Source organism: Pipistrellus kuhlii, unplaced genomic scaffold (assembly GCF_014108245.1).
Source record: "Pipistrellus kuhlii isolate mPipKuh1 unplaced genomic scaffold, mPipKuh1.p scaffold_m20_p_1, whole genome shotgun sequence".
NCBI lineage: Eukaryota > Metazoa > Chordata > Mammalia > Chiroptera > Vespertilionidae > Pipistrellus > Pipistrellus kuhlii.
In genome coordinates this window covers 59,187,337-59,210,831 of record NW_023425404.1, presented here as the reverse complement: position 1 = coordinate 59,210,831, position 23,495 = coordinate 59,187,337, and the positions used below count along the sequence as shown (strand labels likewise).

Sequence of the window (23,495 nt, the reverse complement as noted above, 5' to 3'; positions counted from 1 at the left end):
GCCTGAGATTTGCTTGTCTTTGTATTCCACACAATACTCTGCTTAAAATAGGTTGCAAATAATTTGCTTTTATTTTCTTGGTCTATGGGCATCAATTTGTCTATCTTTTTATCTGCACAATCATTCCTGTGTTAGATTCCAAGAAGGAACAGGTTATTTATTCTAATATGTGTTGAAGGATAAAAATATCATTATCCCCATTTTCATTGAGAGCTTACTAAGGAAATGCTTATGACCACATCATGATTATCACATAAATATTTGGTTTAGATGACTAAGTTGCTGCTCTCTAGATTGATTTAAGCTTTCTAGGATAAGAAAGAAAACTGGAATGAGTGTTTGTCTAGTGCCTACTTTGAATAAAATATTTTGCTAAGCACTTCACAATGATATCACCATCAGGTGAACTTACAAAAGACCTACAAAGTGGTATGTATTATATATGACACTTAAGAACACTTTCACTAACATTTCAATGGCCCTGTTGTTTTTATGTCTCCTACTTTATAGATGATGAAACTGAGGGCTGCAGAGTTTGAACAAGTTGCTGGTAAGTAGTGAAACAATTCAAAATCAAGTGTAAATCCAAAGCCCATTTGTCAGTTGAACATACTTTTTTTGAATTGTTATCATTATCATAGATACATATCAATTATGTTAATATTTTAGTTGTTTAAAGGTGATGATAAAGAATAAATTGAAAATATACTTTAAAAATTATTAAAATTATATTATTAAAATATATATTAAAATTATTATTAAAATTATATTATTAAATATATATATTAAAATTATTTTATGAAAAATAGCTTTGGGTTTGTCTAAACTTTAGGAACTGTACATACAAACTTATGACAACTAGAGGCCTGGTGCATGAATTTGTGCATGGGTGGGGTCCAGCTGGCCTGCCCCAATTGAGGCTGGGCCAGCCAGGGGGAGGAGACATGGGAGGTTGGCTGGCTGGCCTGCCCCTGATCAAACTGGTTGGCTGGATGGGTCATAGTGACTGGTTGTTCGGGTGGTTCTGGTGGCTTGGCTTTTATATATGGCTTTTACATTTACAGATAAAGTGATATGGTTTATATTCAAGGTATAACAGGAGGTTGGAAGAGAGAAAACTCAGACTGTCTGGGAAGTTATAGATGATTTTATTCAAGATTTACACTTGATATGAACTCAGCCAGGAGAGAGAGGAGAGAAGGAATATGGAAGGGCATAGCATTCTACGAAGATGGGAATCCTGAAAGAGACTTGAACAAGGTCTATGAACTTTATATTATAGGTTCATGTTTCTCAATGTCAACAAACTTTGGGGAAAGAAGATATTGGATAAATAATGTATCTTCTTTCAGAAGTCAAAGAGAACATTAGAATAGTTTAATATGGAGTCTTATGAGTCCTACAGTAAAAAGCAAACAACAAAAATAATTTTTTAAAATTCTGAATTCTGTTTAAGGTAGCATCAAATTTTATTGTCATAGAATTATTGCTTGGAACATCTTTCTGGAAGAGCCAGTGTAGGTAATAAAATCTACTGAGAATTTAAAGCAGGGGCATAACAAAAAGGTTGCATCTTAGAATAACTGTTCCAGCAGCTGTGTGAGTGATGGATTGAAAAGAAACAAGGTTAGAGATGAGTGAGTTGTTAGCTATGGCATTAGTAGAGAGCATGAGATCTTGAACAGAGAAAATCCTAATTCATCTGTATTAATTAGGGTAAAATTTGTTATTTGACACAGTTAACCCATCTGTATCCACAGAGGACAACAAAGTTCCTTTCCAACAGACTAAGCACCCGAAATGTTTCAGAAGAGTAGATATGGGAAGATGGGGCCCATTCATAGGTACTAGAGTAAGCCATCAAAAAATCCCTGTTACCACCCTCCTTCCAAGATGTCTCTGGAGATACTTGAGAAATCACCTTTGGATTCATTTCTCCACCAATATAATCCTTTTCTGAATTTCTGACCATCAAATGTCCTTAAATAGATACTACTAGAGTCTGGATGGCTGCAGAGCCTCTGCTGGGTGGCTGACAAGGGCCTCTGCATGCAGAAGTAGTGGATGTGTCTGTCTGCCTCGTTTGTGAAGGTGCAATGAGTGGAAGTCATTGTGCTGAGCTCCTTCCTCCATCCTTGCAAATCAATCTCTCCTCTCCCCGATGGGTAGGCAGCATTATTGATATTTCATGCCCAAGGAGATAGACTCACAGGTCATCTTTCTGGTCTCATCCAATCCTCACAATAATCCTCCAAGGCACAGTTCTTCACCCCCATTTTTTTTTATAGGGAGGAACATAAAGGCTGAACAGCAAATGGCAGAACCAAAATTCAAGGCCAGATTTCTCCCACTTCAAGGCCCATAGTTTTCCTGCTTATTTGGTCCACTTTGAACAGTAAAAACTGGGGAAACATCAACTTAAAATAAAAATTCTTTGTAGATTTATTTAAAATAAAACTTCAGAAAGTGGTGCTGTCTTTAGATGTTTGGATCTTAAGGTAAATTTTCTCCCCTCCTCCCCCCTCATTTGTTCCATACCCCCTCTTTCCCCAGATGACAGGATGGTGAGGAAATTGAGCATGCCAGGAGCCTGGCACAAGGGCAGTACTTCAGCATCAACCTATCCATTGAGAGGGGCACCATGTGCTCAGCTGCCATTTGTTTCAGGTCACAGAGGTTAAAGGTACCTTGAGGATCCAGAATGCAGGGATGCTTTTCACTCCCAGCAGAGAGAGAGTAGTTGGTGGTAGGGAAGATGACAGTGCTTAGCACATAGTAGGTATTTGCTAAATGGTGATGAAAGAGAATTTTAGATTTTTAAACCTTGAGGGAAAATGTCCTCTAATGGGGAATAGTGATAACTCTATGCATTTATGCAATAAAATAGGCGCAATTTGAGGTTCTATCTCTGTCATTTATTCAAGATTTGCTTGAACATTAATTTTCCCTTCTCTGAAATGAATTCAGTGTTGTAAACTGATGCTGAGACATGACATCTAAATAGACAGTGCTGCCATGCCAGAGTAAATATTAAATCAAGTTATCTGACAATCTCTGGAAAATGGCCTTGCAATGTCGAGAGCATGGGAAGATGATGTGAAATCAAATTCATAGAAACGTGACTTAGATGTTCAAAATAATAAATCTTTTCTCCCTCAATGTTTGTAGAAAGAGTGTTATGACCCAAAATGATTATTCCATGATGACAGGATATTTTTATGAAGATGGCAGGGGTTAGAATAAAATGGATTTCACTCTCTTTTAATGTGTGATCATATTCATCTGTCCCTTCACCAAATAATTTTCAAACATCCATGCTTCACATTGTGCTGGGAGCCAAGGCTAGAACTAGGGGGTGGTATGTGTGGTCTTGTCATCCAGGGCTCCTGGTTAACAAGCCAGTAGTGGTGGCTTTAATGGAATCAGGAACAGGGCCCATTGGAGAACAAGGGAGAGCATTTCTCCTGTAAAGGCGTCTGACATTCACCTGGAAGGATGAAGAGTTCACTCATCAAGGCATGTGGAGGGGTAAAAAGCATTTTCAGTATAGGTTGGTGGTGAAAAATAAACAGCATGCTTGAAGACTCACAAAAACATTTAGTACAATAGAGTTCAAGGCAATGGTGAGTGAGTGGCAATAGGCATGATGGAAGGGTGGGATCTTAATCTTTTATAACAGACTTCAAATAAGATGCAACTCAATTAAGATCTCACATATGATACATGAGGGTCAAGGCCAGATCTAGGTGACCTGGAGGCCACACTCTATCTTCTCCCACACCCCTTTCAGATTACAGGAATAACGTTTAATGCTGCAATTTGGAGGCAACAATACATCCCAGACTTCTGGTCTGATTTAGATCATCCCAGACATGGACAGGGGAAAGAACATTGAGCAGAATAATACTCCGCTCATTATTCTGTACAGGAAAGGGCAAAAGTAGGGCTACAGTTGTGAGTACATGAAGCCCAGTTTATTCTTGTATTATTATTTTATTAATTATTTTATTATTTTCCATACAAACAACTCTAAATCTACTTTTCCCCACTCTGTATGATCACATAGCTTGCTTCAAAGACCTCAGTTTGAGTCTGTCTGAGCCAGGCCATCCCAATGACTAGAAGCTGTTTGGTCTGGTCACCTTCCAACTAAGGCTTAGCCACACCCCTGTCCAAGATTCACATGGACACCTGGCACCTTTCTCATAAGGGCAGCTTGTTAAGGATGGTAACACACTTGTAGCTGCTCCAAAGCCTTCAACTAAGTAGTTAAGGCTGTCACAGGCTAAGGCCACCTGACAGGAAGCATGGACACAGAGTGGGAAGCACATTGTTGCCAAATGACTCACTTCCCAGCTAACCTAGTGTCATCCCAGAACACAGAAGCCCCATCAGTGCTCCTCTGGGAGTCTCTTTTCTGTCTTCTAGATTGGAGCATCCAACAAGCAGAGAGGATCGGAAGAATGCCCTACTGAACCCCATTAACAAAGGCAATGATGCACCCTAGCTCTACCTCCCAGCTTGTCCAATGAGTGCTCCCAACACCTGCATCACCACCCAGGTCTAAAGCACTCTCTAGTCTCTTATAACATAACACTTGGAATAGGCAGAAGCTGGCAAGACGGCTCAATGCCCTCACAACACTGAAAAATAAAACCATCTTTCTGCAGGGGACAATGACTATTTCCCAGAGAGAGATGAAGCATACTGGAGAGCCCACTTACAGAGGAGATCCTGTGCTTTTTTAGGTAAGGCACATTCACTAAGGAGGAAGCTGGAAGCCCAGAGAAATCAAGGCATTGCTAGCCTTCTTCCCCAGAAGTTCTCTGGATTGTACAAGGCAGAACTGTGTGTCCCCCACACATTCTTTCTTTTCCTGTAGCTTCACAGGTAATGTCATACTCACACCATGTCCCAAGGAAGCCCTGATCGCCTGTGGGAACACAGATATATCCTGGCCTGCACAGGGCATAGGCCATTTTAATGTCAGTTTCTTTCAAATTAGAATGAAGGTAGCTGGGATGAATACTGTTGCACTGAGTTATTTAAAACCTCTAACATAGTAACTTCAATGAAATATAGCCACACTACCAAGTATAGGATGATGTGACTTAAGGGCAACTTTTACATCCAGCTCCACTATGCTGGCAGCCCCGTGGTATCTCAGCAACATTCAGACATCGGCTGTTTGTCTCCATGTGCATGGGAATGAAAGGACTTGGCATAACAGGCAGTGGGCCTTCTGAGGTAGAATGTGATCATAGGCCATTCTACCAAGTGGAAGGAGCATTATAAGAACTCTCTATGGTGCTCTGAGCTTTTCTGGATTTTCCTCGAGACTAGGGCATAGCACTGAGCCATCTCCACAAGGCTGACCAAGAAAGGAGTAAATGCAGAGTCCCCTTGGAACAAGATCTTGCCAGCTGCCTGGAAGGCCACCAGACTTATCTGCTGCCATAGAGGAGCCCTTTTCTGAAAAGGTAAAGTTCAGTGTCAGCACATCTGCAGTGGGCTGAGGAGGCTGGGGTAGAGGGTTCAAATAAGAAAAAAGCCAAGCAGCCATTCTTAGAAAGGCATTTACTTGAACATCAACCACAATGAAACACTTCTTATTTTCCAATTCCCCAACTCCCTTTACCCACTCTCATCCCAGACCTGACACCCACGTCCCAGGTGTGTCATAGGGAAGAATGTGGTCTTGTTTATCTCTGTTCTTAGGACTTTTCCATTGCTTTGTTTCAGTGATTTTTTTTAAGCAAGCTGTACTGCCCTAAACCACTTCCTGAGGCCAAAAATGTGTGTGTGTGTGTGTGTGTGTGTGTGTGTGTGTGTGTATATATATATATATATATATATATATATATATATATATATATATATTTAATCCTCTTGTGATAGGAATCTTTAAACAAACAAACATGAAAGAAGTGTGCTCAGAAAACCAAAATGAAGTCAAGGAGCCAACACACCATTGAAAGAGAGGCAGAAAATGAAGGTGATGTTGGTGGGGAATTTATGGAAGGAAGCTCGCATCTTTAAGTATTTGAAATATGGTATGGAAAAAGACTAACTTTGGTATAGGGCAATTTTGGGGAGAAAAACCTATATGTATGCTAAGAGGATTGCTGCCTAAAAAGACTATAGGACTGGAAAGAGGGAAAATGAGTCTCAGGCCTCTGCTAAAAAATGGGTAGTGCTGAAAGCCTGTCCTCCTCTGACTCATTAGGAGGCAGAGATGCCCCATAGAAAACTGGGCTGTCAGCTTCATACTGAGTCCTACGTGAACAGAATTATCAATAACCTTTTTCTGAAATCATGTTGAGAACACAATTCAAGGTTTGTTTCAGAAAAGAGCAAGGACGAGTGAAACCAGAGATGAAGCTCCCCACGGAGATGTTGAGCTATCCTCTCGTGAGGTGCAGACTCCCTGATAAATATGCATACGTCCGTGCACAGCATTTCTTATGCTTGGATTATTTTTCCAGAACAATCAAAGCAACCGAGCATCCAACTGTCCATCAGAAGTTAGCTCAACCTGCCATTCTGACTATCCAACTAGATCCTCTGAGTTATGAGGAATCAAAACCTGCTGAACATTCAAGGTAGAAGTTAAAAAAAATAGTTTTTCATAAACATTTTAAATAGCAAAAGCTACATGTTTGAGGTTAAGCGAACTAACACAAGGTTCACACTTTTTTTTTTTTTTTTTTTTTTTTTTTTTTACAAGGTTCACTCTTAATGAAGGTTGGGGATGAAGAGGTGAGAGCTAAGAGATATGAAGAGAAGAGATGACCTAGGAAAAGAATGAGACAGGTATGGGTAACTTTGGTATAATGCAAGTAACTGTAAGAAGATGTCATCTCCACTGTCAAATTTCAGAGAGAAGACAGGTGTGAGTGAATGGGTGGCTGGGAAGAAGTCAACCGAAGAACTTATATGCATATATGCATAACCCATGGACACAGACAATAGTGTGGAGAAGGCATGGGTTGGATGGTGGGGATAGGTAAATGGGGGAAAAAGGGGACCTGTGTCATACTTTCAACAACAATGATTAAAAAAAAAAATGCCACATCCAGAATTATGCCTTCTCTAAATATTTTCGAAAGAAGCAATATCCTTGATTCAAACAAATGTAGCACTGAAACTCATAGGAGTATGTTACTACTGCTGTATAGGAATGAATCTGTGACTTAAACTATTAAAAACTACTTACAATGAAGTGTTAAATAATATTTCCATTAGCCTCTGAGCAAGAATGTTCATCTCTGTGATCCTTTTGTTTTTTTCCTACTTTTCACTCTTCTTTAAAGTCTCCCTTAAGATGTCAACTTACATCTAAGGTACCACATTCCTCTATGAACTCAATTCAACAGATACAGAAAGGAGGTGATTATTATTGGTTTAATTTCCAATTGTAGCTTGCTCTAGCCTACATTCTTTTCAGTCAGATTTCTACCTAGATGGTTCAGAGCTTTTGCTTTTAGAACAAGGTCAAAGTTCACTTCATCAGACCTTACCTTTGATGCTCTGAAAGAGAAGGCCGTGGACTTGGTGTCTGACTTTACCCGGTCTTGCAGTATAAGGCCTTGGTCCTCAGTCAAGGCCAAGTAATGGCCTGTGGTGAGATGCCGCAGCCGGAAAGCCTGGCCCCATTTGATGTTACTGCCACTCCAGCTGGGCAGTTGAAACAGACAAAAAAATTGCTTTTACACAAAGATAAGTCCTTTTCCACATTTTATCCTGTGCTTTCATACACATGCTAGCAGACTCGTAACCTTTCTGGGGTTCATCCCCTATGGGACAAAGCACCAGTCTCCTGGATGGCTCTAGAATTTCCAGTTTGCCTAAAACAAAGCATGTGCTCCCTTGTGACCTCTTTTAAGATCTCCAACAAGGAACATGATCCTAGGGTAGGGCAATAGTTTAATGTAACTGGAAGTTCCAAGCTTTCAATTTTTCCTTCACTCTACTGAAGCATCTTAATGAAAACAAAACAACAACAACAACAAGAAACCAACCACAAAAAGAATGGGAAGGTTGCCTTTCAAGGGAAATCTGCTTCTGGGAAAGCAAAGCCTTTCCAAATGTGCCATCTAAACTTGAACATTTTTCTACCACAAAGAATCTTATCTTCAGAGAAACAGGACTATTTGTGCAGCGTACACTTGCCAGAGGAAGAAAATAAACAAGCCTGGTAAATAAATTAATATTATGTTATATTAGAAGGCAATAAATTCTATGGGAGAAAAGTAAAGTGGGATGATTGATATAAGAATGGTCCTACATAAAAAAGTTTGGCACTAAACAAAAGTGCCAGGGATAAATTACCCACTGAATATCCTATAATACATTTATCTTTTAAGTTAGAATAAAACATTTAAGAAATACATATGCAAAATTTTAAAATAACTCTTCTCTTTATCTGACTTGTTGGAGCATAAGCAAATCCAAATTATATTGTTAAAATGCTTAAATTCTTCACGTTTAGGATGCTAGGGAAATAAACACCTGTTACTAGCACTCTATAAACATACTTAGTTTGACCTTTTTTTTTTTTTTTTTTTTTTTTTTAACAGTCCACCAACTAAGAATCATGGGCTAGCCAGACCGGTTTGGCTCAGTGGATAGAGCATTGGAATGTGGACCGAAAGGTCCCGGGTTCGATTTGGTCAAGGGCATATACCTTAGTTGCGGCACATCTCCAGTAGGGGGTGTGCAAGAGGCAGCTGATTGATAACTCTCTCTCATCGATGTTTCTAACTCTCTATCCCCCTCTCTTCCTCTCTGTAAAAAACCAATAAAAATATATTTTAAAAAAGAATCATGGGCTAATATCCTGGGAATAAAATTGTAACTTTGAACAGTGCTGGAAAAACAATGTAAATACCTCAAACAGATAATAAGTAGGTGCCCCTTAAAACCAGTATTCTTTAAACTAGCCATCTCCAGAGTTTTTCAGTAAAAATCTGTGTGTGTGTGTGTGTGTGTGTGTGTGTGTGTGTAAGAAAAATTACAATATATTGTTCTGATCCCTAGTGGATTATTTTGAGAACATTTTATGAGAGAGACTTTTACTTTGAACATGTGTCCAGGGGAGAATGAGCAGAGACCTAGAGAAGAAAACCAAGATGGCAACACTTGATCCCCTTCTCTGATTCCAAGAAGTTTAGCTCTAGCCTAACTTGCAGTCTCAGCAAAATAAAGATCCAGAGCTTACCTGGATCCCCTTTTGTTACTTGAGCATTTGAAGACCAGGTATTTTTACTCAAGCACATGGCTCCAAAATCTCAGCCTCATATTCCTTCCATCCACGTACAACACTGGTCATGACAAGTTCTGGTAAGTACTGCTTCTTCACAGCTATGTTTCCAACAATGTTTTATTCTTCCCTACCTCACACCTTCACAACCACTACACTGTCATTTAAAGCTAACTTTCCCTGAAGCCAATAAAGATGCTGAGGGGAAGACTTACATGGATTCTAGAGAATCTGTTTAAGAAAACAAGTGGGAGAAGGGCACTGATGGCTCAGCAGTCACGTTGGAGCTTGTGTTCTGTAACCCAGGCACTGCAAGGGCAGCAGGAGCCAGCTGGGTTCTTAATCAAAACAGAGGTCTTAGAAATTGTGTGTGTGTGTGTGTGTGTGATTCTTAAAAACCAAGTTACAGGCATTTTAGATTTAGATGTGGGCCAAGAACTTGAGAATCTGCCAGGTGATTAATGAAATATTTAAGAGAATGGACTGTACCAGGAAGGAAATAATCTTGAAAACAGCACCACCCTGACCCTTGTTACCTTATCCGTAGGGGTTCCACTCTCCACAGAGATCTGGCTCGCGTCCCAGCTCCCCCTGCTTCATAGAATATCCTCCTGTGAGCAGAGCTGGAGGTTAGTTCCTGTGTGACACCGATCAGCACCGGGCAGGGGACAGCTCCCTGCGGAGGTTGCTCAGACTGCTGTTTCTCTAAGTCAGCAAAGCTAAAATCAAGAGTCAAAGGGAGGCACACTTTCCCACTGTCTCCCTCTTACGAAAGGAAAAAGTGCTCAAGGAGAGGGAATAACTTGCCATATACACAGCTTGGACACTCACAGACCATCAGGTATACAATGAAGGGATTGTCTCCATTTCCACACCACGAGTCAAAACAGCCCAGTCACATGAGACTGGAATACTGAGTGCTCCAGCTCTTTCAGGTTAAGTGCCTTGATGTTTGACATCTTTTTAAAATGTATTTTCACTTTTAAAACATATATGCAACATAGTGTGAATTCATTTCCACTGTTCAAGAAAGCTTGGAACAAAAGTTTATGCTCAGTGGCTATACTATTCATGATTTTATTACTGTGTTGTCTCATTTCCTGCAATAAGATAAGCTTCTAATGTGTTTTTTAAATAAAATGTTTATTTTGGAATAATTTTAGATTTACAAAAAGTTGAAAATATAGTACAGAGATCTCCCAGATAGTCTCCATCAGTTTCCTCTAATGATATCATCTGACATTTCAATGGTACCATGTCAAAATGAAGAAACCATCATTGGTACATCATCACTAGCTAAACTCAAAACTTTATTTGGATTTCACAAGTCTCTCCACTGAATTTTTGTCTGTTCAGGATTTGTTCTAGGACACCACAATGCACTTAGCTGTCAGTCTCCCCCATTTCCTCTGGCATGTTATAACTTCTTAGTCTTTCCTTGTTTTCCATGACTAGCAATTTTGAGGAATATTGGTCAGGTATTCTATAAGGACATCTGGGTTTGCCCCATGTTTATCTGATAATTAGCAAAGTCTGCTTTTCTGTATGATAGGGACCAACCTATCTGTATCACAGATTATGGAAAATTAAATAAACTATTCTATTTTTTCCTGAATTACCTGGAATTTTAAATCCAGACACATTTTGAGAATTTCATTACCTTAGATTAAGACTGATCACTTAACTGCACTTAAGTTTACCAAGTTAAGTCCTTTTTCTACCGTAGAGGATCTGTATACATCAACTGGATCTCTCAAGTCCCTGAAGAAACTAGCAGTTTTTGAGAACAGGTAATCAATAGAGGCAAAGAGAAAATTTTTCTCTAACATAGCAGCATAATTATGAAATAGTTAAAATACAGGGCTTGGGAGTCAGGTGACCTGAGTTTGATTCTGTCAGCTGTGTGACCTCAATCAAGTCCCTTCAGCTCTCAGTGCACTGTTTTTCTCATCTGTAAAGACTTAAGTCACAGAACAGTTGTGAGAACTTAATGTTTTTTATTAATCAACTAGAGGCCCAGTATACAAAATTTGTGCATGGGGGGTATCCTTCAACCCACTTGCACCCTCTTGCAATCTGGGACCCCTTGGGGTATGTCTGACTGCCAGTTTAGGCAGGAATTGGGCCTAAACCTGAAGTTGGGCATCCCTCTTGCCATTGGGGACCGCTGACTCCTAACCACTTGCCTGCATGCCTGCCTGCTTGATTGCTTGCTTCTAACCACTCTGCCTGCCTGCCTGATTGCTCCTAACCATCTCTGCCTGCCTGATTACCCCTAATTGCTTCTGCCTTGGACCCCCGCTGCTGTGGCTTTGTTTGGAATGACGTCTGGAAGGTTGTTCAGCTGTCCAGTCTAATTAGCATATTATACCTTTATTATTATTATAGGTGTGCCCAAAGATGCTCCCAGATGTACAAAATACTATGCATTGTGGGTTAATCCAAATTTTGTTTAAATTTAGATATTTGTACATGCATAGAAAAATACCTTTAATGATATGGGGATACAAAAACTATATTAACAGTGGCTACTCTGGGTGGTAGGATGATAGAAGTCATTCTGAAATCTTTTCAAATGAACACATTATCAGAAAACACATAGTAAATATTAGGAAAGAAATCCTACATTACTTTTTGCTCTACCACCCCAGGAGTCTCTGTGCCATACCTAGAATAGTAATGATACCGCATTAACCTTCCCGCCACACAAGACAACATGCTGGGATTTTCACTAATGCTTCTCCCTCTCAGTGAAGGCTGGAGGGTCTCTAAGAAGGAGAGCATGGAGCAGGTCCCCTAAGGTTGCAGTATTAGAGAACACTCTCCTTCTGACCTCTAAAGAATTCTGGAAGGTTCCTCCTTCCCACGGAGAAAATACAGGCAATGTGTTCCATTTATTCTCTCAAGGTTACAAAGGTTGAAACAACCTGTTCCCATTTTCTAAAACAATTACCCCAGTTGGGTGGGGAATAGAGTGGGTGGTAAGCTGAAGTGCTTTTAAAAGCTTGGCTGACAGCTAAGCTTTGAATTCAATAGCTTACTTGACTTACCCCAGGGTGCTTGACAAACCAGAGGCAGAGCCAAGGATCAGAGCTCAGAAAGCCAGATTGATTTTGGGTTTGCACCCTGGGACAATCGGCCTCTCTAGCCAGCCTGACTCTGCTCTCAGGCTTCAGAGGGAACAGAAATTACTTCCCCCTGAAAGTCAGCCCTATTACAGTGCAATCACTTGCATGGGGTCTTTAGTGTGTTCTCTGTTCCCCATTCTTTTGTGCTCTCCCAGATTTCAGTCTTCCTGGCCATCCTGGCCAGTACTGAGAACTTACGTGATGACCTAAGACAACCATATGGCTTCTCACTCACCTTACCTAGATATCAAATACTACCAAGGCATCCCACTTTGATTAAGAGGCCAGTTGACACAAAAATTCAAGTTCCAGGACAAAAAAAAAACAAACAAAGCAAAACTGATTATTAATTCTAGTCTCAACCCCTTCATATATTTCTACAAAGAAATGTATGTATCATTTTTATTTTCATCTGAATTTCTTTTTTTTACCCAAAATATAAATTAGATCTCATGGAATCCTCAGCCGAGGGAGGGCCGCCTTCACTCTCATTTCAATCAAGGCATGAGTGCCTGCTTCAGGTGCCCACTTTGGGAATTCCTTTCCATCTGGTTCACTCTACCAAGTGCCTCCTTTCAAATACCTGCCAGCCTTTCTTGGTTGCCAGGATCTTGTTGAACCACCTCACTGGAGTACCCACCAAATGACAAGCTTCTCTAAGCAATATAGTTTCTGCACAGGCTGCTTCTAATATGGCTATAAACTCAATAACAGGTGTGGGTGTGGGTGGGGGTAGAGTGGGGTAAAAGGGCTATGTGCAAAGTTAGTATTTCATTTTCCCCCATATTCCTATTCTTAAAAGAACAGGTATGAGAAAAAAGCACTAGGATATTCCATCTCAGATGTAACTCTGTGAAACTCACCCACAAAACTTCAATTCTTTATCCACCTGCAAACTTTCCCCTGATGCAGCAGAATAAAATATTAAAGAGACAATACGTGGCTATTGCATAATTCACCGTTTAAAGATAGGGAAAAGAAATTGCAACCAAATAAGATCACATGACATTGTGCAGAGCATGGAGTCCTGAATTCCAAGGGAAATCAAGTTTGCCTGACCGTTGGACCAGTGCCAGGAGTCAGTGAGTGAATTAATCAGGCATTTGCGATTGGTTTGTGCTTTGTGTGTCCTAGACACTGTTCTGGCTCCTGTGTTACATCTGGTTCCCAAGAAGGGATATTCAGAGGACAGAACAAGTAGGAAGAAGATTCGAAACAATAAGGGATACATATTGCCAGTGGATGGTTTCTAAGATGTATAACAATATGTTCAAGCTCATTTCTCCAAATGGTCCTTTAATATATCAAGTAAGGAATGAGCCCTGGATGGAGAGTCTGCAGCTCTGGCTTCTAGACTCCCATCTCCTGTCAGCCAGTGTGCAACCTTTAGGTAGGAGCCTGACTAAGATTATTTCTAAGTTGTGTGGATGTGGTCCATGCTTCTAATAAAGCGAAAGGGACAGTTAACATGGTTCCCATAGGCATGGTGCACAAACGAAGAATGTATTACCACCAGGATACCAGACTCAATGCAGTCCCAAATTCAGTCTAATTTGGATTTGAGATTTGATTCTTATTTATTTATTTATTTATTTTTTATTATTTTCAATTTTATTTTATTATTTATTTATTTATTTTTAAATCAATCTTTATTGTTCACATTATTACAAAGGTTCCTCATTTCTTCCACCTTCCACCAGGTTCCCATCCCACCCTCCGCCCTCTCCCCACCCCCCATTGTCCTCATCCATAGGTGCACAGTTTATGTTCAGTCTCTTCCTCCCTCCCTTTCCCCGAGAACAGTCAGTCCACTCCCCTCCCATACAACGAATCCCTATTATTGTTCATCAGGTTTTTCAATCTCCTTTTGTTGTTGTTTTTTTTTTTTAATTAATAAACTTTTACACTTCTAAGAATAAATTTTAAAATCTAATAATTTAAAAAATAAATGTATATAAGATTTCTATAGTTGTAGGGGCCAAGCTCTTTATACTCTTTTCCTCTGATGATAAACAGAATACTAAATCACCCTTCTGTATGAGTTTAAGACCTGAATTAATATATTTCATCTTTAGGTTTGAATTTTTAAAATACGTTCACTGAGGGATCAACTAAAGGACCAAGGATAGCATCACCCTCAGCATCACCCTCTCAGTGTTGCCCTTGGCACCATCCCTGCACTAAATTCAGCTGCTGGTGGATATGACGTTTGTTTCCTTGAATTCTATTTTGTAATAAGTAAAAGGAAATCCCCAAACTTTACATTAGTTACTTAGCTCATGAAAAGGGAATAATAGTGATGATCTGCCTATGAAGAGCCAGGTGGATAATTTGTGTTAGTTGCCAGACCTACTAGAATTAGGTCAATTTCCAATACCAAAATGAATTCTTCAGTCTACAATGAATGCTATCAGAATCTCTTAGTGACAGGAGCAACCAGAGAAAATGAAAAGGTAGAGAAGCATAGAACTAAATGCTGAAGGAGCAGTGTACCTATGTATCTGTGAGTCAGCTCTAGTGTCCTGCCATTCCTGTTTACAAACTGTGTCCCATGGTTGATGTGGGGTTTGCTATTGACCACCACTTACAGAATTCATCTGTGGCCACCTCCAAATGCAAGCACGTCAGTGTGAGTCATCTGAAACTGGAAAGAGGTAGGAGGTGGAGGAGGAAGCTATTGGCCTACCTGTGCTGGGAATCATTCTGATCCGTAGATAGTATCGTCAAACACTCATCATGACCGTGGAAAAGACGTACTACATGCCCACCAAGTAGGTATCCTATAAGAGAATTATATTCTACCATAAACTGATGCTAAGTTTAATAAAGAGAACACCATGTTTAAAAGGGTAAATTTGTTCAAGTCTGATTCAGTTATTCAAAACACCAAGTGAGAAGTATTGGGGAAATTACAGATTCCATGAATTCAGGCCTCAGGCAGAAAAGACAAGGATGTCAAAACAATTCTGACATTGAAAGTTAAATAGGGCTTCAGGGGTGAGCAAGTCCAACCTCAAAAGATAAGGTGAAAATAATGTCCATTCATATAATTAAAAACCAAAAGAAAAGTTGAGTTGCTACTCTTAAGGAGATAAGGATTTTCCAATTGCTTGTAACAATTCCACACCAAAACCCCGGATGGGCCCTTACAATTCACTATGTATGCTTTGTGGAAAAATCCAAATCAGGTTGCTGGGAAAGAAAGAAGGTGCTGGGAAGAGGGTAGCAAGCTGTTATTAAAAGTTGTCTTAGGAGAAGCAAGCTTTGGAAAGCATTTAACAAATGCAAATCAAACCTGGACACCAATCCCACCAAAGGAATCTGAATAGCCATGGAGCTCAGAGATAGAGAGGAGACAATGAGATTCAAGGACCTGATGACCAATTAGCTTTGAATAAATTCTGAGCCTTAGTTCACAGCACAGAGTAGCAAGAGAGGGGCTCCAGTTTGAGCCCCTTGCAAAAACAAATGGACATTTTTTATCCCACTGAGTTAAACAATTCTTCGGGCTAGTCTATTCTCAGAAGATATATGAACTTAATATGCTCAGTGTCTGTAGTAGGGTTTAAAATCACATATTTAGATCACTCTAGGAGCTGGTCAAACTATTTTGGGTGTTGCATGAAAACAGTAGGAATGAGAAGTCATGCCAGAAGAGAAATGTGTTAGCTGTGTATCTTGTGCAGGGACAGGCTGATATTCCCTTTCATTTTTCTATCCATCCAGGCAAGGCAAGTTTTCTTAAACTTTCCAAACATTCAAACATATTTTTCCAGTTTTTCTTTAACTTATTGTACTATTTCCAGTTGCATCTTTTTTGGCATTAAGATCATTCATGCCCGGCCCATGGTGCTCAGCGATTACAGTGTCAGCTCTAGGGTCGTGTGTTTGATTCCTGGTCAAGGCTACAGGCTAGATTCTGGCCCTGGTCAGGGTGTGTATGGGAGGCAACCAATTGATGAGTCTCTTTCACATCTCTTTCTCTCTCCTACGTTCCCTCCATTATGCTCCCCCCTCTCTCTATTCCACTCTAAAACCCAATGGAAAAAATAGCTCTAGGTGAGGAAATAACTACAAAAAAGATAATTCATAATATACTGTAAGGGAATTCTTAATGGTCAATTTATTTAGAAAAGTAAAATCATTTATTATCATTTTCTTAATTAAATTCTCCATCGTCGTCTCATGATGGTGAGACCATGGCCCACTTGGAGATAATCATTTATAGTTCTCAGGCTCCTCTAATCAATATTCTATCCACATGGAGAAAACTGCCAAGTGCTGGCACATCATGTTTCTTAATTGAAAGATGCAGGGTGATAGGCAGGAAATAAGGGTCCTGATGAGGGTCACTTACACTCTCAAGGACTGGAGTGTGTTTTTCACCAGTGGATGCTGACAGGCAATTGTCTGCAGACCCAGATGACATGTGATGAGCTACCCTCGGGCACTCAATACTTCTATAAGGACCTTTCTGACATGATTTGCAAATATTTTTTAATTAATATCCACAAGCCCTCTGTTGGGCATGGAAAATAATTTTGTTCCTACAGTAACCATGGAAAATTTAACATGGAGAAGATTCAGTCAAAACTTCCTTGGGAAAGATTTAAACCCAGTTTCTTAATTCCTCATAGAAAGGGAATGACTGACAATTAACATAGGGTGGTGGGTTAATTTTTACATAAAACAAGGGGGATAAACATACCCAGCCTTTTTAAAGCCTGGTGCAAGTCGCCTAAAGAGGTAAAAGTCTGTTGTTTACTGATTAGTCAGCTTAGCTGTGATGCCATCTGAAACTGGGGCATCACCTTGCCACTTTCAGCTTACCACTTTCAAACATCATGTCACAGGAGGGCATTCCGAATTTAAAACTACTAGGCTCAGGATTAAAAACAGGGTTAAAGTCTGTGATATGAGTATTTTAAAAAAAATGATGTTGTTCTCAAGTGTTACAATGTAATGTGATAACCTACAGGTCATTGACATTTGATTATTTTGCCCAAATATGATACTACTCGTGAATAAGGTAAGGCCAGTATATTTATTACATAGCTTAGAAGGTGCATTGAGTTTGCCTGGCTCCAAGAAATAGGGTATGTCGAATAGACTTTGATGATCTTATTTCCAAGGAAAAATACAATACTGAGAATATTTCATTTATTATTGTTAAATACCCTTCCATAAATACAAGTAGAACAAATGGCCGAACATACTTTTCTCAGAGAGAAAGTCCTTCTCCCACCTGTATGGAGAGATGCATTGGGAAGAAATTTTAACAACACCACCTTCTTGGCAAATAACCTCCTCTAAAATTGAAGTTGCTTAGTCTATTCACTTGTAACTATAACCATAAATAAAAATGAAAAGTCAGTTGGTGAAGGAAGGTGCATATCCAAGTCCAAAATGCATCTAGTGCTAAAATATTAGGTATAAGTGATTCCAAAGGATTAAAAATAGTTCCAGGAATGCTCAGGTCATCAGAAATCAGGACAGAAAATAATCCACACCAACATCAGAGAAGGGAATTCAGGTGAACTCAATCATGTTCACTGTGAGTCAAGACATTCATGCGGGAGCTGGGAAGCAGCAGAAAATGTCAATATAGACAACACAGGACAGATTGGCAGGCGGAGGGCTGCATGCATATAAAAAGCACACCTTCTTCGATGCTACTTCCTGAGCACGTAGGATGTACATTCCAGAGTGTTTGCATGAAGGAGGCATCCACTTGTATGTTAGCATTGGATATGGAGAGGTGCTGTGGCAGAAACAAAGATGAGATAGCCTTTAAATCACGTGGCCAGTCCTGACAGAAGCCACTCACCTGGAATTTCAAGGATTGAACAGCCTTGGTGTCATCTGACTCTTTCTACATAGCTGTGAAAGATTTCCTTCCCAATCTAGAAGTGGCTTTAAAATGGGATACTTTATTCAGGGAAGAAGAAACATTTAGCTACAGAGGTGACAAATGTTGACTTCATCCCTGTAGCTGGATCCCTGATTCAATAGGAATTTATAAAATGTTTATTCTTGGTAGGATACAGGAACTCACAAATGGGAAAAATTACTCCAGTCTTTGGTCTAGGCCAGTGTTTGGCAAACTCATTAGTCAACAGAGCCAAATTTCAACAGTAAAAAGATTGAAATTTCTTTTGAGAGCCACATTTTTTAAACGTAAACTTCTTCTAACTCCACTTGTTCAAAATAGACTCGCCTAGACCGTGGTATTTTGTGGAAGAACCACACTCAAGGAGTCAAAGAGCTGCATTTGGTTTGAGAACTGCAGTTTGCCAATCATGGGTCTAGGCAATGTAAAATCTGCTAATAGGATTGGCATTAAGAAGCTTAAAATTTTATCTCTGGCATTTCTCTGATCTTGAGATATTCCACACATGCACCCCTCCTCCGCACCAGCCAAGGGTTTGATGTCAATGATGCTTGTCTATTACCTATTCCCACGTGTAAAATCTCACCTGCATGTTCCAAATTATGACATCTCACATGCTGAAACACTTTAAATTCTCTTTCTGTCTCCAAGATAATCTTATTTCCCTATATCCCATTCTTTCAGGCTTGTTTTTCACTGGAGGAGAGCTAAGCAAGGTGATAAATTCACAGTGATGGCAACTAAAGAGTTGGCTGTCTCTGGAGGTGCCTGGGGCAATTTAGCAGAGTTTGCTGGTGCACTACCTTATGCTGAAAGGATAACTCACAGTTAAATTCCAGGTCCCTAGACAATCTGGCAGGGGAGAGGATTTAATCACCTCTCAAGTACATTAGGTAAAGGAGCCTGTCTGATCCCATGCAACCCTGCTGTGGCTCTGTTCTTCTTGATCAACCGTTCCTAAAGGAAAATATTCTGAGAATAAAGATGTCTATGTTAGGAGGTACTTACAAGGTATCTTTCAGAGGATACGCTGACGAGGATAAGGTCATCTCCAATTCGAACTTTTTCTCCCTCAGACCTCTGTTTGGAAGCGGGATGTATGGTCCACCAACAGGCTTCTCCTACATAGAGACTCCTTGAGTTAGTCATTGCTTCATAGAAGCCATTGTCTCTAATTCTGTCCTTCACTCTGTTTTCTCCTGATGATGATCCCTCAAACATAATCTCTCTCCCTCCTCTCCTCTTCAGACCTCAATTTCTATTACCTATAAGCATTCCAGTTAACTCAATGTCTGCCTTTGCCAAGTCTATCATTCTCATTTCCTCTAGAGACAGACAGACAATGTTGGGAAAGAGTCTTGGAGGCCAGAAGCTACAGGAGCCTGAGTACTTTTAATACATAGACAAATGCTTTCTTCACAGGCACTTACAAATCTCTGCTTTAAGGATTGACTCCATTGGATGACTGATCACTTATAGACTTTTATCTTTGCCCAACCCCTCTATAAATTTTACTGAAACTTCAGTATTTCTACTGAGGAGAGATTTTCAAAAGGCCTAGATCTACAGGAACTAAGATAGGTGTGAAGTTGACAGCAATGAAGAGAAATTGGCATCTTGATACAAAGAAAGCAGGTAGGTGGTGTTTAGCAAAGAGAAAGCTAAGACTCAAGTCTTTGGGGGAAGAAAATGGGTGGGAAACCAATCTTAATAAATAAGGCATTCCTGTTGCATATTCCCCAGAAAGCCTCCAGAATTGGAGGTAACAGTTACTGTGAAAGCTGTAAAAAAGTAGAAAATGGGATTGAAAACAGGAGGACTGGCTGAAAGTTTTAAAGGAACGTTTAACCCCCTGCATCCCTTTTTCAGGTGTGTATAGCCAGATGGGTATCTCTTCTTCCTCCACCCAAAGAAGAATGGAAGCTCGATCCATGGTCTGACAAACCATTAGAGGTCTGGTTTTGGAAACACCAGGCTCTATCAAACAAAGAAGTAAGGAATATTGAAGAGAGAGAATAACGAAGATTCCACGTCCTGATTAGTGTTCCCCAGTGCCCTTCTCTTTGCCTGTCCCTCAATTCCGTCCCTCAGATAGTTGTGATGCTAAACACCCGCCTCCAACTCCCACAAATTTTCGATTACTCTTTAAGGAAGTCTAATACCCAAGATAAAAGGTACTGCTCTTTGGGTGCCTCCAGGTATGTGCCTCAGTCCCATCTGGATTACCTGAGGTGAGGTTTAAGGGATGGCAAGTCACAGCCTCACACTCCGAGCTCCCAGTCACCTTTTACTGCTGTGATCTAAACCTTAATGGTCACCAATGATCCCTTTTGTCTAAGGAAAGGATGACATGAAGACAGGAGTAAAACAAAAAGGGGGAAAGGGATTTGGAAAAAAACAAAGATTACAGGCAGCCAAAAAAACTTAAAAAAAAAAATCTCATAATTAATCATTTCAGAGAAATAAGAAAAAGTACATTAATGAAACAACAATGAATGTATTCATGAAGGCTCCAGTCAGAGAAAAAGAAAAGTTCTCTGATCTTGAAAGAGAGAGAAAGGGATTATAAGATCAAGTAGAACAATCCTCCCTCAAAAAGAATGAAGAAAAGCAGAAATAATAGAGAAAATAAAATTAGAAAACCAATCTAGAGAATTTCTAGGATACAGGAAATAAGAACAGAGAAAAGGGAGGAAATTGACAAAGAAATACTACTAAAATATTCCTAGAGCTGAAAGACAAGCATATTGGAAAGGCCTAGGAAGTGCCTAGCACAATGGAGAAAAGAGACCCACACCAGTGTCCATTCCTGTGAGACTTAGAACAGAAAGGAACCCATGTGTAGCCAGATCACTGTGGCATTTCAGACCTCAGGGCAAAAGAGAAAATCTAAATGGCTCCTCCCAAAATATAAACAGGTCACACAAAAAGAATTAGAAATTAACAGCCAGATCATAAAGTAGGAGAAAATAGACAAAAACCTTTGGGGTGCTGAGAAAAAATAAAATTTCTAATGTAAAATACTATGAATTACTTGGGAAGCTGAAATTAAGAAACTTTAGATGACAACTGACCACCCATGAATTTTTTCTGTTAAAGCTACTACATAGTGGGCTCTAACCAGGAGGGGAAAAAACAGGCAATCCTGGAAATATGGAATCTAGGAAAGAGGCAAAGGGAGTTCTCGGGATGATGGAATAAGATGGAATCTAACCATGGGAGAGTGTCAGTTTTATGAAATAGTTTAGAAATGTATGAATGATTGTGTCACAGAAAAGAAAACAAACAAGACAATTATTAACTACCAGAAAACTCAAAAATATTACAATAAAGTGAACTGAGCATAGCATATAATGAGTTTCATTTACAAATAAAAGTCACAGTTATAGCAATATAAGTAGTTAATGTTGATTTGGTAGTTACATATGAATAAATATATTGGGAGAGTAGGAAGAAGACAGGAAAGAGTGGAAGGTAAGAGTTGCTTTTTATTATTCATTTAGATTCACCAAAAGATAATACCTAATCTGGAAAGAATAACTAAGTATTATAGTATATTATGTTATTCATAATAAAAGCCTAATATGCTAAGTATCTGGTCACCCAGTTGTCCATTCAATCAATCAAAGTGTAATATGCTAATAATATTTGAAGGTGTCTCAACCACTTGCTATGACATGCACTGACCACCAGGGGACAGGCGGTCAACCAGTTGCTGTGATGTGCACTGACCATCACGGGGTAGATGCTCTGCCTGATAGGTTAGCTTGCTGCTGGGGTCTGGCCAATTTGGACTTAGTGAGATGGGCCAGACATGACTGGAGCCCTCAGTCGGACATCCACTGAGGGTTCCTGGACTGCAAGAGGGTGCAAGCCAGGTTCAGGGACCTCCTCGCCCCGACTTCATGAATTTCATGCACCGGGCCTCTAGTAATATTCATAAAAAATGCTAACCAATACTGAAAGAAGATGCAACAGAAAGAGGCAGGAATCCAAAACAGGGAGAGGTGGAGCAGGACACTGATGCTTTCAACGGGCATAGGAAGACTCTCTATTTCTTTAAACTATGTGTAAATATTACTTTGATTAAATTTAAAATTTCATGGCAAAAGAGTTGACCTCTACATTTGCAGGGAAATGTGATACTTGTAACTATTCTATACTCTGGGCCACCAAAGGCATTTGGGATAAAGTAGGTCTTAAGTAGGCACATAAGGGAGGAGTGTGCTCATTCTCCTGCTCTCTCCTGGAACAGCTCAGTGCTCAGGGCTGCTCCCAGAATCAATAGGATAATGGGCCAATTGATGACCCTAAAATACATACAAGGAAAACACTAAAAGCATTGTTTTTTCATATTTATTTCTTCCTAAGTCTAATTCTACAATTTTGTCTATATGCCAAGAACAAGCAACACCAAAAACCCTTAAAATGAGAAAAGAAAGAACTCAGTCATCAAAATCAAGGGGGAAATTATCACAAGTTATTTTAAGTAAGTCAAATTATTTAATATCCTCCATGTAGTGGTGATTCTAGAATTGCTCAAGAAACTGCCTCCAAACTTCTCTCCTCACATTCTCCTAGATATTAAACTGAACTATTGAGCATTTACTTGTTTTCAACTCAGAAAAGAGGTTTCTGAACCAAAGGTGCATTCAGAGAATGACCTGGCAGGAAACACAATGGCACTCTGTTGGATTCTGAGCAAATCTTCTCCTGAAGTGAGAAGTCCCTCCCCAGGCAACACAAATTTATCTGTGCTGTACATGCATTCTCCTTCTCCCTCACAACTACTAAGCTGGCCTTCTTCAAGGATGAATTTGAAATGGATTTGTGAGAGGGAAGTAAAATAAATTATTTTAAAAGGCTCTAGGTTTTCGTGAACACTGGTCAACCCTTTTCCACTTGTCTTCTGCTAAACTCAGCTTCTGATCAGCCAACTTGAATGTGGGTTGGCTCATGTGCTCATCTGTCAGCAGACTTCATATCATATCTGTTTTTAGGAATTTACAGGGTAAATTCCTCTATTTTTATTGGAGGCTCTAATATTAAAAAAAAAAAAAAAAGATTTCCTAAACACATGAATAGAAAGTGTTTTTTTCTCACTTTCTTCCCAAATCTCAAAACGTCTAAAGTCATTTAATTGATGTAAATAGAGTGACCTCATAACTTTTCTGATTACCTGCTCTCCAAGACTGACAGCTGGCTTATATTAAAT

At 39.7% G+C, this 23,495-nt stretch overlaps 1 protein-coding gene across 1 annotated transcript in view; it reads right to left on the bottom strand.

The window, feature by feature from the left end:
- The window catches only part of RYR3 (ryanodine receptor 3), a 350,151-nt gene that overhangs the window by 267,419 nt on the left and 59,237 nt on the right, over positions 1-23,495 (bottom strand). Inside the window, 5 exon segments of the mRNA XM_045583784.1 lie at positions 7,521-7,677; positions 9,799-9,873; positions 15,077-15,170; positions 18,052-18,151; positions 19,289-19,401. Of these exon segments, the coding sequence (XP_045439740.1) occupies positions 7,521-7,677; positions 9,799-9,873; positions 15,077-15,170; positions 18,052-18,151; positions 19,289-19,401 (539 nt within the window).